Here is a 16,616-nt window from a genome sequence, read left to right as displayed (position 1 = left end):
GATCCCCCAGTACTTCTGCTGCCACACTCACTCCCAGTTATGTAAAGCACACCACTTTCCTCATCCCCGCACCTCTCTCTCTCTCTCTCTCTCTCTCTCTCTCTCTCTCTCTCTCTCTCTCTCTCTCTCTCTCTCTCTCTCTCTCTCTCTCTCTCGCTCTCAGACCCTCGCATTTTACCTCCCTCGTCATCCCATGAATACATAGATCAAACAGCCATGGAGACATCACACACCTTTGACGTTGAACCTACTTCATTTGGAACAACTCGCCCGTCTCTCTTCACACACACCAAAACGCCATACTCTCCCGATTAAAACTCCTCACTTCATTCAGTAGCTCTCCCTATGCTTTCTCCAGATCCTCAGATGCCACATACAAATCCTTCTCTTTGTTTAAGCATTTTTCACACAAAATTCTTCAACACAAACTCATGGTCCACACCTCATCCACCATTCCTAAATCTACGTTCCTCCTTCCAATGGTCTGCACATACTTTCACCCTCTCAGTTGCCACCAACCTATACAACTTGCCAGGCATACTCAATAAACACCTCTGTGATTCAAACGTATAGATTTGTCTTCCTCGCCTTCTATGACGACACTATAGAGGCATTTTTCTAGTCCTATGGCATCTCAGTTTTGGCTATGGCACCGTAGTTTTGGCTATACAATGAAAATCCTGACAAAGCTGTCAGCGATACTCTGCATGCCATTCTTGAGAGCATCAATGGCAGTCCCATCTATTTCAACCGACTTGCCACACTTTATCTCATGCAGGGGTTGTACCTCCTCCTCTCGTTTCACCAGACCATTCACAATGACTTGTTAGCTCCACATACTTAGTCCCGGATGCCCTAGATCTGCCACACTCCCATCTGACACATTAGTTATGTAACAAGTCACCACATAGATGAATATTACTTACAAAATGGAATCACCATCTAGACACCATTACTTATGGAAGGAATCACCATCTACATGATTATTACTTATAAAAGTACTGACCATCAAGAAAAATATTGCTTGTAAAAAAAAGGCTGCATTTAAAGAACATTACTTGTAGAAGTACTTACAACCTCCATGAATATCATTGATAAAAGTAGCCATCACCCAGATGAATAATTACTTATAAAAGTAGCCATCACCCAGATGGATCATTACTTATAAAAGTAGCCATCACCCAGATGGATCATTACTTATAAAAGTAGCCATCACCTAGGTGAATTATTACTTATCAAAGTAGCCATCACCTAGATGAATCATTACTTAAGTAGCCATCAGCCAGATGAATCATTACTTATAAAAGTAGCCATCAGCCAGATGAATAATTACTTATAAAAGTAGCCATCACCCAGATGAATAATTACTTATAAAAGTATACATCACTCAGATGAATCATTACTTAAGTAGCCATCAGCCAGATGAATCATTACTTATAAAAGTATACATCACTCAGATGAATCATTACTTATAAAAGTATACATCACTCAGATGAATCATTGCTCATATATCCATATCAGAAAGCAGTTAACCGTGATTCACAATCTACAGTGAATATCACTTATAGAAGTAGCCATCACGTGGATGAATCATTACTTATAAAAGTAGCCATCACTTATAAAAACCGTCTCCAATGATCTAAGATGTAGATATCTGAAGGCCAGGGAAAGTAATTTCAAATTTCTCCTGTAGCTTTATTATAAAACTTGCACAACAATTAACAAATTGACAAATGTTCTTATAATATTAGAATAGCTGCAACATCAAACACAAAACCAAACAAAACACCTTAATTTGGTCCTTTTTAGATTATTTTTTTTTTCTTTCCTTTACATCTAATATGCGCGCGTAACACCAGCGCAACGTCATCAAGAAGCGAACCAATCACGTGGCCTCCATTCAATAATGACGTCACAATTTGTGGATTTTGGGGGGGTAAGGGAGGGTCAGGGATGTAGGGGTGAGGAGGGGGGTTGTTGTGGGAAGGGGAGAGGTGGTTGGGTGGGTGGGTGGATGGTGGTTGGTTGGTTGGTGGTAGTGGTGGTTGAAATTCAGCCAATCATGTACCAAAACACAGAATGGCGTTGGATTCCAGGCAAAAAATAGCTAGCTAAAAAGGAGTTCGCCTCTGAAGGAGAGAATGGTTTACAAAAGTGCCAACACCAGGCCTCTCTTACCATTCACACTTCGACTAGAAAATTGTTGGTTCTTGAGCCAAATAAAATGATTTACAAATATTACTAGAAATTTTTTTTTTTGCCCCCTTTTTTTTTTTTCCTTCTCTCTTTTATTTTTTGTCCCTTCGTGTCTAATGACATCATTAAATTATATCATTTAGCAATTATAAGTCTTACAAATATATGCTTACTGTAGACATCTCCAGACTCTAATCATCTGGATCATCAGGAAATTATTATAAATGTTATCAGAATTAATTATGGTGGACGAGCGAGTTCTTCGAACCAGCAACAGATCCGTCAAGGGGGAAGGTAGGACCAGTGAGTTTTTAATATATATATATATCAATAAGGCTGAACCTCAAATACAAATTGTATATAACATTCGACCGTCTTCCCTCGACTGATGTTTGCTGGGGTTCGGACTCCTCTCGCCCTCCAGGTCATGTGGCTTCGTCAGCTGTTTTGATCAAGTCAGCTGATCAGTGTCAACAAAGAGTTTTTATTATTGAGGAATGAAAAAAAAATTAGTTATATATATATATTTATATGGTTCAGTCCCCATAGATAGGTACGAAGTTAATGACTGGACTATCGTCAGGTCGAAAAAAAATTATACATGAGGGCTCAAAAAAAAAAATTATATAAAACACAAAACTGTCTTGTTCTTTTCTTCAAACTGTATTTATGCTGCTTCGAAGTCACTGACCAATTAGTTTCAGAACAGCAAGTTTGTTGTCTCAAAACATACTGTAGTTATTGATTCGAAACAGTTTTTCTTTTTCTGTTGTGAAACATTCATATTCTTGCATCAAGGAATGCAAGATTTTTGCATCGAAGCAATGAATCATTGCTTCAGAGTCACCTGTTCCGAAGCAATGAATCATTACTTTAAATTCACGTTCGTCCATGTTCCACAACGAACATCTCCTTGTTCCGAAATCTTCAAAGCGTTTCGAAACACCAAAACCCTCTGCTCCGAAGCGCTCCATCCTTGCTTCGAATGATAAAAGTAACCCGCAAAACTAAAAACTAGAATGCCTCTGAGAGATATAAATATACAAGTGAGTGTGTATGACTTGCTAACAGCGGAGAAAGGGCTGCGTGTCTGGTATAACTAAAATTAATAACTTCATATAAAGTTATCTCTCTTGTATGAACTGGGTCATACGCCGTCAAACATAACATGGTATGAAACTGACTATAATAGTGATTATGATAATAATAATAATAATAATAATAATAATAATAATAATAATGATAATAATAATAATAATAATTAATCCATAAACCCATATTGTAACATCACAAAAGAGAACAATCAGTGTAATAGGCTGGAGGTCAAGGTGTATGATAGTGACGAGGTCACTGGAGGTCAAGGTGTATGATAGTGACGAGGTCACTGGAGGTCAAGGTGTATGATAGTAGCGAGGTCACTGGAGGTCAAGGTGTATGATAGTGACGAGGTCACTGGAGGTGAAGGTGTATGATAGTGACGAGGTCACTGAAGGTGAAGGTGTATGATAGTGACGAGGTCACTGAAGGTGAAGGTGTATGATAGTGACGAGGTCACTGAAGGTGAAGGTGTATGATAGTGACGAGGTCACTGAAGGTGAAGACTAAACCAGGCTGGGTAGGGAGGGCTGTGAGTGAGAGATTAATGATATGAAATCACAGAAGAAACCCATGTGAAAACCTCGAGAACCCATGTGAAACCTTTGAGAGAACCTTCTTAAATAAAAAGAAACCCTTGGAAGAAACCGCCTCATGCCATCGACAGTTGATCGTCCGAAACCACACGATGGCCGGGCTTAAAAAAGAAACAGCTACAGAAACCGCTACAGAAACCCTGCGGAAACCTTTTGGGGGGGAGAGACTAAAACCCGTTGGTACAGGACTTACGAAGCAAATTGGGGGAGAAAACATCACTAGAGAATGAATCTGAAAGAAAAAGAAAAGGGGGGGTGGGGGACCATCGCATAGAAAACGATGAGCTGAAGGAGAAAGGGGGGGAGGGGGGATGTGGGTTAGGGGGAAGTGGGGCACCTTTAAAAGGAGAGGTAAGTGCATAAGACTGTCGCGTGAAAAGCTCCAGCACAGACATTACATATATATATATACATATATATATATATTTATATTACATCTATATAGCGATCCCTACAGTATATTACAGAGTGAGATAATTCGAGTTAGGGAGCACCACGGAGGAGGAGAGTAAGGGGGGAGGGTGTGTGTGTGTGTGTGGGGTGGGGTGAAGTGGGTAGTAACATTCTGCAATTGCCCTGCTTGGTGTGCCCCGCCATCGACTAGCAAGAACGGAGGAGGTAGCGGAGTCTACCCTGGTCGGGGTCAACCGTTTTCTTTTCCTGTAGCCATTAGTAAGTCTAGTTAGGCTGCCACGGACGTAAATGGAATATCTAATTCATAAGATGATGATTCCCCCATGAATCGCGTATCTCTTTTTTTTGTTTTTCTTGATTTACACACATTGTCGTCGTCTTCTTCGTCTCAGAAGATCCACAGAGGGAGCTACAGTACTGAAAGGACTCCTGATTATGTATGAGTGTGTGTGTGTGTGTGTGTGTGTGTGTGGAGGAAAGGGGAAGAGGGTTGATAAACTGCCCTGAAATTCGTTCCAGCCCTAAGCATGTCTCTGAAGTTCAGTCTAGCCTCTTAGGTCACCGTAAGCCCGACTCTGGAAACCCATCTGGTTCCAGGAGGAGTCGAGGACAGCCTTGAAGCCCTGGTCCAGACTCCAGGCCAGCCCAAAAGGACGATCCTGAAGATGAGTCCAAATTCCAGACTAGCCAAAAGAACGACCCTGAAGACGAGTCCAAATTCCAGACTAGCCAAAAGAACGGCCCTGAAGACTAGGCCAAATTCCAGACTAGCCAAAAGAACGGCCCTGAAGACGAGTCCAAATTCCAGACTAGCCAAAAGAACGGCCCTGAAGACTAGGCCAAATTCCAGACTAGCCAAAAAACGACCCTGAAGACGAGTCCAAATTCCAGACTAGCCACAAAACGACCCTGAAGACTAGGCCAAATTCCAACCCAGACTATGGAACGGCCCTGAAGACGAGTCCAGATTCCAGGCCAGCCCAAAGAACGACCTCGAAGACCTGTCCGAATTCCAGCACTGCCCAGGGAACTGCCCTTAAGCCTGGTCCAGAATTCAGCTGAGCCCAATGGACAGCCCTGAAGACTAATCCAACATCTAGCCCAGCCCAAAGGACGCCCATGAAGGGTTATCCAAAATCCAGCCCCGCCCAGTGGACGGCCTTGGCGGAGACCCTGCCCTCCAGCAGGATGCTCTTGGGCAACAAGAAGAGACTTTGGTTCGAAATGGTGATTTGCTTCATGAAGAGTTTAATCAATAAATCTACGACGTTTTCCTTGTGCCTATTCTTTGTTGACTGCAAAAATAAAAAACAAAACACGAAGAAAAGTACAGAGGATCGCTGCCTCTAATAATACTGCTTACACCGCCCCTCAAGATTTGACTTAGAATACGTTATCTCGTCCAAAGAGACATGGATCTACAGTCAACTGTGCCGTATGGCCACACCTCCATGTTTCTCTGTGACGTCACGCCTGGCCTCATGGCGTGAACCAATCGTCAGGTTGCTCTGGTGTGTGACGTCACGCCTGGCCTCATGGCAGGAGCCAATCGTCAGGTCGCGGATTCATTATGTACAAGCGAACGGCGTGACGTCACAATCTGCTGGGTTTAAAATAAGGCTTATGGAATTCCAACCAAAAAAAAAAAGAAATTAAAAATGAATCATCATCCCTTGTGTTTAAATAATCTAAAATACTCAAGAATCATTTCCATTCTTGGAAGAATCCTTATGTAAACACTGGTTCATGTGTGACTAAAACAGGCAGACAAAGGGCGTAAAGACATTCGACAAGAATGCAGTGTACATTAAGGATCATTTTCTTATTTAAAACATAAAAAATATGACTCTCGATGCACCACAGCTCCAAGGAATAAAGTCGTCCCTCCTGCCTCGTACAAAATAAGGGAGACCAAATTCCAATTTCTTTTTAAAGCTCTTGTAGTATACAATCTAAACACATATATATATAATACAAATCAAAATCGAAATCCTTCACCGTCACCTTTTGAGCCACCTGTATATATATATATATATATATATATATATATATATATATATATATATATATATATATATATGTATATATATATATATATATATATATATATATATATATATATATATATATATATATATATATATATCCTCCAGCCATGCAAACTCCACACGTGTGTAGATCCCAATCGTCTATATGCATGTGTATATATATATATATATATATATATATATATATATATATATATATATATATATATATATATATATATATATATATATACCAGTAACCACAAAAAACACCCTCTGTATTATATATGAAAAAACAAAAAAGCGTGCTAGGAACAAAATCCCTTGATTCAAAAGAACCTTCAAAATCAAGACAATCAAATGGTTCGATCCTAAAAAGAGATCCACAAACAGATATCATGTCTCAAAGAAAAAAATATATATATATGTATGTACCTGTCACAAATCCTTTTTTTTTTCTATACAGAGGACAAAGGAAACAAAAGAGAATTATAAGAGTCGATAGATAACAAAAGGGATTCCCGACTCTTCTCTCTGAATCGGGTCGGATTAAATCGTTTAAGCGGAGTCAGTTCCCTCCTCCCCCATTATTTCTCGTTTTCTGTTTTGGGGGGAGGGGGATGATTCGGTCCTATAAAGGAGTTCAGTGTCTTGCAAAGGACCGCCACTGGTTTGCTTGTCTCTCTCTCTCCCAACAGAGACACAACACACACACCAGAAAAAAAAGATATATATATATATATATATATATATATATATATATATATATATTCATCAAGTTCAACTAATATTTCTAGTGCTTTCCACTCGTTTGATTCAATACACGGTTTTCGTATCTACATTTCCTTCTTTTTCTAATTTCACTGAAGAACAAATTTCACGGGATCTAACACTTCCTCCTTTGGTGAAGAGGAGTTAGATCCGTCACCAACACAGGATCAGTCAAGGGCGCTCCGTAGGTCGGTTGGGTTCCTGCCTTTATAACAACAGTGTTCGTGCCTTTGCTACACAGGGAGAGTTTCCGAAGGTGCTTGCGTATGCCCGAGAGTGTGTCTGTGTGTGTCTGTGTGTGTCAGGGAGGAACTTGATGGCACATGAGAAGTGTGCAGTTCCAGGGAGGTATTGGAGGGCCGACGATGATTCCAGGACAGTCGAGAGAGAAAGAGAGAGAGGAGAGAGAGAGAGAGAGAGAGATGCTGCCGAATGCCCCAGTTTTCATCGAAGACGTTGAGGGAGGAGAGATATTGCTCTAGTTGGGACTGAGGTATTGTTTGGGGAAGTTGGATACCAGATTGACTCGCGTTTGGAAGCTACTGCTGTGGGTCACCACGCGGAGAGCCTGGGGCATCGTGGGCATATTCTTAGGCATGTATGAGCATGGGCGTGGTAGGCATGGGCGTGGTAGGCATGGGTATGAGGTATCTCATGCCAGCCGCTCGTCTATGGTAAGCGGCTGGTTCTCTTCGACTTCCTCCTGGCTGACGATATCTGTCGACGACGTGAACTCCTCGTCCATGTGGTCCTCGAGGTCAGAGGTCGAGGACGCTGGGGCTCCTGGCGAGGGCGAGGCCGACCCGTCGAGACTAAACTCGGAGGTCGGGGTCATGACGGAGGGCGGCTCGCCGCTGCGACTGCACGGTGGGTCACTGTGCGAGTCAGGGCTCAGGAGCTCCGGGTTCATCAGGTCCTTCTTCAGGAAGTCGTCCTTGAAGATCCCAGCCTTCAGGTATTCGTTCTTGAGGGGATCCTTGAGAGTGTCGGCCCCGGGCGGCAGGAGCTTCGCCAGGTCGGAGAGGCCGTTGTCACGGAAGTACATGGTGCGCATCTCGTCCCTTTTCTGCCGCATGAGGGCCTTGTACTCGGAGATGCGCATCTTCTTCCCGTCGACGATGCAGGTCCGCTTGGGTCTCGGGCGGTAGCGGTAGTCGGGATGTTTCTCCATGTGAAGCTTGGAGAGGCGCGACTGCTCCTCGTAGTAGGGCTGCTTCTCCGAGTTGGACATGGACTTCCACCGTGATCCTGAGAGATGGTGGGAGGGAGAGAGAGAGAAAGAAAAGTGGTGTTAAAACGGGGCTTTGATGGGACATGTGATAACAGAGCAAGAAAGCAACGTCTGAAATGATTATCATATACCCTGTGTATACAGTTTCCACTGCGCGCCTGAGAATCGAACCTGGGATCACCAATAATGGTAGGCCACCAGCGTACCACTGGCCTGGGTTCGATTTTCGGGCACACTGTAGTAACATTGCTTACACACACACACACACACACACACACACACGAAGCAAGACTTTGCAAAATATAGAACATTCCCACCCTGACCTCAGTCCCACAGACTGGCTGAGGGCAGGTCAACTCACTTCCCCCCACCTCCCTGGCCAAACCTGCTCCTACCCTGTCACCTTGTGAAGCACCGTGCAAATACTATATGTAATATTGTCTGCTTAACTCTGCCATCTCCAAGATCCTGGGTGAGTACATATGTCGTTGGTAGACGTTCATCCCGCGTCGGGGGACACCCGAGGGGTGTCCAGGAAAGGATATATTTAGAGGTGACTTTCACTGGTGGGAGGTAACGAAAGTTGCACTCCAATGTTACCCGACTGGACGTCGCGTCAATTGAGGAACATAATTTTGCTGGAAGACTTGAGTGAACCATTGGTTAACGTTGTCTTTTTTTGGGTCGAGAGCTTCGGATCTTGAGTACTGTTGCTTTTCTTCAAGCTGATTGTTAGGGGATATATATATATATATATATATATATATATATATATATATATATATATATATATATATATATATATATATATTTTTTTTTTTTTTTTTATACTTTGTCGCTGTCTCCCGCGTTTGCGAGGTAGCGCAAGGAAACAGACGAAAGAAATGGCCCAACCCCCCCCCCCCATACACATGTATATACATACGTCCACACACGCAAATATACATACCTACACAGCTTTCCATGGTTTACCCCAGACGCTTCACATGCCTTGATTCAATCCACTGACAGCACGTCAACCCCGGTATACCACATCGCTCCAAATCACTCTATTCCTTGCCCTCCTTTCACCCTCCTGCATGTTCAGGCCCCGATCACACAAAATCTTTTTCACTCCATCTTTCCACCTCCAATTTGGTCTCCCTCTTCTCCTCGTTCCCTCCACCTCCGACACATATATCCTCTTGGTCAATCTTTCCTCACTCATTCTCTCCATGTGCCCAAACCACTTCAAAACACCCTCTTCTGCTCTCTCAACCACGCTCTTTTTATTTCCACACATCTCTCTTACCCTTACGTTACTCACTCGATCAAACCACCTCACACCACACATTGTCCTCAAACATCTCATTTCCAGCACATCCATCCTCCTGCGCACAACTCTATCCATAGCCCACGCCTCGCAACCATACAACATTGTTGGAACCACTATTCCTTCAAACATACCCATTTTTGCTTTCCGAGATAATGTTCTCGACTTCCACACATTCTTCATATATATATATGGTAAGAAAGAGCTTTATCTGAATGGGCAAAAATGGGTATGTTTGAAGGACTAGTAGTTCCAACAGTATCATGTGGTTGCGAGGCATGGGCTATAGATAGGGTTGGATGTGTTGGAAATGAAATGTTTGTGGACAATACGTGGTGTGAGGTGGTTTGATTGAGTAGGTAATGAAAGGTTACGTAAGAGAGATGTGAGGTAGTAAAAAAAAGAGTATGGGTGAGAGAGCAGAAGAGGGTGCGTTGAAATGGTTTGGACATATGGAGAGAGTGAATGAGGAAAGATTGATATAAGTGGATATATGTGTCAGACGTGGAGGGCACAAGAAGAATATACGTCTAGTTACGATGCATTTTTCCGAGCGTCTCGTTATTTGATAGAGCGTAAGAGGGAGATAGTGACGGAGCTGGAGCGTAGGAACTCAAACGTAACTTAAAAGAAGTCTTTCTTTTCTTTCAAACTATTCGCCACTTCCCGCGTTAGCAAGGTAGCGTTAAGTACTTGAAGCAATTCTTGATATGATACCCTGCAACGTAACAAAGTAAGACGCTACTTTGTTGCTTGAAACACCAGTGAATTTCACCCACTGAAATATATCATATCCTGGACGCTTCCCCTCCCCCCATCAGCTATCCCCGCGAGCACGGGACGACCACCACATCTGCCAACGTCACCTGTACTCACCGAGGATCTTAGAGATGGCGGAGTTATGCATGTCTGGGCAAGCCTTCAGGATCTTTCTTCGCTCGTCGCGGGCCCAGACCATGAAGGCGTTCATCGGCCGCTTCACATGTGGCTTACTATCCCCGTCCTTCCTCGTTTGACGGATGATCTTCGCTCCGAACATCTTGGCTGCTTGGGGTAGACAGAGGGAAGAAGAAGAGGTCAGTATCTCCCGTGAGAAAAAAAAATATGATGTGTTCTTATTTGAATGGGATATTACTTTGATTTCATGAATTCGAGAGACTCAAGATTCTTTTTTTTTTTATTTCTCTGTGGTTGCTGAGATGAGGGATTCGAATTCAACCAAGGTCCCACAGTGTGATTCATGGTCAGCAAAGCTAAACCCGCTGTACCGCGGGAGCCCCATTGTTGCCGACGATGAGTTCAAGGGATGAGAATCATGGGAAAGGGATGTCATAAGCACTTCCTTTGAGGTGATGACGTGCAGAGTGAGAAGGATAAGAGTTCGACATGACAACAGGTTTGTCATCTGATGGCAGAAGGTGAGGTAAAGATACAGGACAACAGGTTCGCCATCTGATGGCAGAAGGTGAGGTAAAGATACAGGACAACAGGTTCGTCATCTGATGGCAGAAGGTGAGGTAAAGATACAGGAGTAGTTTTGGACGACTCACTCTGACAGGTGGTGACGTATTCCTCTTCCTTCTGCTTCTCCTGTGTGGTGTGAGGTGAAGACGTGGTGACGGAAGTGATGCCGCCTCCAACATTACCCCCAAGTGAGGTCAGGGAGGTCAAGGGCGTGGCTGTCGGCAGATTCAGGGTGCCCATAGGACTTAAATGTGGTGGGAGGGAGGAGGGTACAGAGGAAGGAGGGAGGTACATAGGAGGGAAGGCAGGGGGAGGGTAGTGTTTGCCTGGCAGACCTCCACCCATGGTTGGAGATGGGAGGGAGCCTATCCCTTGCCCTAACCCTTGTCCCAACCCTTGACCTAGCCCCTGACCCAGGCTCTGACCCAGGCCTCCTAGAAGGTCCTTATGGTCCGGCAGGCCTGGGAAAGGCGGCGTCATGTAGGGCAAGAAGGAATGAGGGACCAGCGATGGGGGAAGACCTGGAGTCTTCGGCGACAGTCCACTCACATCGCTGGGCTTCGGGCTGGCATCTTTGGGCTTGGTGAGGTTGAGGGGCTTTTCCTCATGGTTGTCATGGGAGGGTGCGGGCGTCTGTGTGGGCGTGTGGGTCGTGTGGGCAGGGTTCTGGGAGAGCTGCGCTAACTGGGCTGAAGCAGACATCCAGGCGGGGACCTGAAGACGACAAGAGAGGTAAAAGGAACATCTATTGACCAAATATTTGAAACAAAGAATCAACCAAGTTTTTACCCTAATCAAATCTTTTGATTTTTTTAATATCTAATTCCTTGTTTCAAAATCTCTTCGAATCTTTGATTTTCCCCCATTGAATTAGAAGGGGTGTCTTGCACTAGCAGTGGGAAAAGGGAGATTCCGATCTGGTTGACGTGGAGGTCGAAGACACTCACCGTGGGTGCCACGGAGACGGGAGGTATCTTGGTGAGAGCTGCCTCGTGAGGGGGCGAGATAGGGGGCAAAACCTGGGGCACTGGGGGTGCAGGGGGTGCACCGTGAGTGCCTCCCCTAAACCCCTCCAGCAGGGGAAGAAACATGAGGTTGTGAGGAGGCTGGAGGGCGCCGAGGCCCTTGTTGGCACCGTACTGTCCATACAGCTGGTTCTGGGGGTAGAGAGACGAAAACACGTGAGTGTCCCCCAAAGAAAACGCCTGAGAAGAAAACGTAATATTTCTTAATGCTATTCTAATTTTAGTATTGTTAATAATAGACTCCTTTAATGCTATTTCAACTGCTAGTTCTGTTAATCATAGACTCCTTTAATGCTATTCTTAACTGCTAGTTGTGTTGATGATAGGCTCCTTTAAGGCTATTTTAACTGCTAGTAATGTTACCAATAGACTCCTTTAAGGCTATTTTAACTGCTAGTAATGTTACCAATAGACTCCTTTAAGGCTATTTTAACTGTTAGTCCTGTTATCAATAGCCTCCTCTAATGCTATCTTAGCTCCTAGTACTGTTACTAATAGACTCCTCTAATGCTATCTTTACTGCTAGTCCTATTAATGACAGACGCCTTTAATGCAATCTTAAGTGCTAGTCCTGATGATAATAGACTCCTTTAATGCTGTCTTAACTGCCAGTACTGTTAATGGTATAATTCTTTTAATGCTTTTCCAGCTGCTAGTACTGTTAATGATAGACTCCCTTAATGCTATTTTAACTGCTAGTACTGTTAATAATAGACTCCCTTAATGCTATTTTAACTGCTAGTACTGTTAATAATAGACTCCCTTAATGCTATTTCAACTGCTAGTACTGTTAATAATAGACTCCCTCAATGCTATTTTACCTGCTAGTACTGTTGATAATTGACTATTCTCAATGCCATCGTAACTACTAGTTCTGTTAATGGCAAAAGATTTTAATACTATCTTAGCTGCTAACACAGTTGATAGTATCCTGTTTTAATGTTGTTGTAATTCGTACTAATATTAATAATAAACTAATCTTAATGCTATTTCACTGCTAGTACTATTAATAGTAGATTACTTCGATATCATTTCAACGTCTGGGACATTAACACCAGACTGGTTTTTAATACTATTGCAGCTGCTAGTAACAGTTTTGATTGGAAATGCTATTTCAGAAACTGTTAATAGTCACAACTTTTGGCATTGTTACAATTGATAGGTCGATCACAACTGTTGTTACAGAACGTTACTGTTATCATAACAACTACTAGCTCTATTACTGCTGCTAGTATTGTTACAACTGATAATGCAGTAACAAAGGACAACTGCATTACAACCGGCCATTCTTGTCATAACTTTGAACAAGATAATCTAAAAGTATAGAAGAATGGGTGTATGATCATTGCCTTAGTGACTCAGAAAAAAAGAAGTCGATTAAAGAGCAGTTAGAAGAAAGAAAAAGTTGATGTGATTCTGAAAGTAACAAGACAAATGATGTGATATAATTGGAGACGAATATTTCGTAAATAGACTCATTCGTAAGGCGTTGCTTTCGGCAAAGGTACGTCTTAACTATACCCCGTTCGTGTTAAAAGGTGTTTGTAAGAGAATTATTACAAACAGAGACTCATTCGTGCACAATTGGTTCGTAAAGTGGCATTTCGTACACAAGGCCATAGACGGCTTGTGAGGAGAAGTTTTCGTCATAGACTGGTGGAAATTAACCTCATATAATAGTGAAGGGCTGGATTATGTTAGGTTACATTAGGTTACGTTAGATTATATTAGGTTACATTATGTTATATTAGGTTACGTTAAGTTATATTAGGTTACATTAGGTTATATTAGGTTACGTTAGGTTATATTAGGTTACGTTAGGTTATATTAGGTTACGTTAGGTTATATTAGGTTACGTTAGATTATATTAGGTTACATTAGGTTATATTAGGTTACGTTAGATTATATTAGGTTACATTAGGTTATATTAGGTTACATTAGGTTATGTTAAGTTACGTTAGGATAGATGAGGATAAAGTTAGGCTAGGTTCACGTTAGGCTAGGTAAGGATAGGTTTGATCCAGGTTAAGTTTGGAGTATGCTAAGTTAAGCTAAGTTACGTTATGTGGGTTTGACTGGGAGAAGTTAGGTATTCATTTCATAACTTAGCTAACTTGCAACTCAGCACAGAGTCAGGTTGCTAACCCAAAAACGCTTTTGAGAGCACCCGCAGTCTAGCTCTCTCTCCCTCTCTCTCTCTCTCTCTCTCTCTCTCTCTCTCTCTCTCTCTCTCTCTCTCTCTCTCTCTCCCCTGTACAAGAGACGCAGCCATTCGTATGCGAACTTTCGTGTACACGAAATGTCCCCTCGGGGGATAGAGTCAGGGAGTGAAGAATGTGATTAAGAACCGAGACTGAAAAGGCCCGCAAAAACACAGAAAGTAAACTGCAAGAGAATACAGAAGGTCTTTGCCAAAAGGTTGAATGGTTGGCTAGGAGCTGCAGGCTGGGGGGTGGTTCGACAAGGGGAGGGTATTAGGTCGTGAGGTTCAGTAAGGGATGGAGGGTTGGAGGTGGGAAGGTCTCACCAGAGGAAGTTTGGAGGTGTTGGGGGATCACAAGGGAAGGTATGGAGGTGGTCGTTTTTATTTTTTATGGAGGTTTGGAGTCTCACAGGGGGAGATTTGGAGGTAGAGGGTCCCACAGAGAGCACGTTTGGAGGTGGGAGGCCCCAGAGAGAGTGCGTCTAGACTTTGGGGGGGGTTAGGTCCCCCATAGGGAGCAAGCTTGGAGGTGAGGAGTCCCAGGAAGAGTATTTTTGGAGGCAGGGGTCCCACAGAGAGCAAGTATGGAGGTGGGGTGTGACAGAGAGAGCCATTTTAGAGGTGAAGGGATCCAAAAGGGGTGGTTTCATGTGAAAGGGATCCCTTCAGTGTGGGGCAGAAGGTAGGAGGAGATCCCTCATTGGGAGAGAGAGAGAGAGAGAGAGAGAGAGAGAGAGAGAGAGAGAGAGAGAGAGAGAGAGGATGGATGTACCCTTCTTGCCTCTCCTTAAGGGTCAAAGCAAGACTAACATTGGGAATTCCCCCGTCGGACTGACGGGATGGGTGCCTATGGTCAGTGGGGGAGGGAGAGGAGGCGAAGGAGGAGGAGTTAGGGGTGATGTGGGGGAGGTCAAGGGGGGGGGGGAGACTTCCCTCAGGGGTAGGGGTGATGGGGGGGAAGTCAAGGGGGGGGGAACTTGCCTACTGGTGTGATAACATCAGCTAGACAATGCTGGTGATGGTCATCTGTCCTCTACAGAGTGTGTGTATATATATATATATATGCATACATATGTGTATATGTGTATACATATCTGTGTGTGTGTTTACGCGTGTGTAATTGTGTAGGTGTGTGTATTGACGGTGGCCATCTACTGTGTGTATGTGTGGTCTCTATGTGTACGTATAAATATCACTGTATATGTATCCATACATGTATGTATGATGTATGTATGTATATGAATATGTATGATATAGGTTCTCTACACATCAGTCGTTGATGATACCCCGAACCAGCAGACAGATGAGAACCCTCCAGCCTAGAAAAGGGGCTCCAAATTTCCCAGCTCCTGATTGAAACGCAGCCATGAAGCTGGGGTTTCTGGGGTTGTAGGATAGTGTAGATAACTAACTTGTGCTGTTATGTATTAATGTAGTTTTGTGTGTATATATATGCAACTCCACACAACACACACACACACACACACACACACACACACACACACACACACCTAGCTTAGGTTGATGTTTTGGGTATGTGTGTGTGTGTGTGTGTGTGTGTGTGTGTATTCCCAAACAATACGTAACAGAAAGACCATTTGTACATATTATGCTCGTGGAATTAAGTCTACTCAAATTATTTACCTTCAAAATAACATCCCGCTAAATATACCCAACACGAAATAACATTCTGCGAAATGAAGTCGCGCCTCTGTGTGTGTGTGTGTGTGTGTGTGTGTGTGTGTGTGTGTGTGTGTGTGTACATAAGGAACATGAAAACTCTCACTGAAAGTGAGGTGTGTGTATATAAGAGCGTTATGACGTTATAATGCAGTGCATTATCGCCTCTAAGGGAATGAATGACCCACGGAAACAAAAGGCCCCAGCAATAGTGTCACATCCTCGCTCTTTTCATTCTTTAATTACATTTTTTATTTCTTCTTCATTTTCTTTAATGATTCCATTATTACACTTTGTGTTTTGGCAGTCTCTTTCTCTGGATATACGAGGCTTAAGTATATATATATATATATATATATATATATATATATATATATATATATATATATATATATATATATATATATATGTATTGTAAATACCCTGACGTCCCAAGCTCTCTCTCTCTCTCTCTCTCTCTCTCTCTCTCTCTCTCTCTCTCTCTCTCTCTCTCTCTCTCTCTCTCTCCCTCCAATGCTGTAAGGCAGAGCTCTTTTCGTAGTCGCTCCTAGAGAGGTAAAATCTGTCTCTCTCTCTCTCTCTCTCTCTCTCTCTCTCTCTCT

General features: G+C 43.1%; 1 protein-coding gene across 8 annotated transcripts in view; it reads right to left on the bottom strand.

The window, feature by feature from the left end:
- Positions 1-1,674: 1,674 nt before the first annotated feature.
- Positions 1,675-16,616, bottom strand: part of LOC139766154 (uncharacterized) — a 257,903-nt gene continuing 242,961 nt past the window's right edge. For 7 of the 8 annotated variants that reach the window (XM_071694422.1, XM_071694424.1, XM_071694425.1 and 4 more), the window contains 4 exons: positions 12,054-12,263; positions 11,193-11,820; positions 10,519-10,689; positions 1,675-8,347 (listed from right to left, as the gene is read on the bottom strand). In XM_071694422.1, the coding sequence (XP_071550523.1) occupies positions 7,752-8,347; positions 10,519-10,689; positions 11,193-11,820; positions 12,054-12,263 (1,605 nt within the window). In that variant the 3' untranslated portion in view covers positions 1,675-7,751. The remainder of the gene's footprint in view (positions 8,348-10,518; positions 10,690-11,192; positions 11,821-12,053; positions 12,264-16,616) is intronic. The other variant, XM_071694419.1, reaches the window with a different exon arrangement.

Source organism: Panulirus ornatus, chromosome 57 (assembly GCF_036320965.1).
Source record: "Panulirus ornatus isolate Po-2019 chromosome 57, ASM3632096v1, whole genome shotgun sequence".
NCBI lineage: Eukaryota > Metazoa > Arthropoda > Malacostraca > Decapoda > Palinuridae > Panulirus > Panulirus ornatus.
Note: the sequence above shows the minus strand (reverse complement) of the source record. Positions and strands in the feature narration are given on the sequence as shown.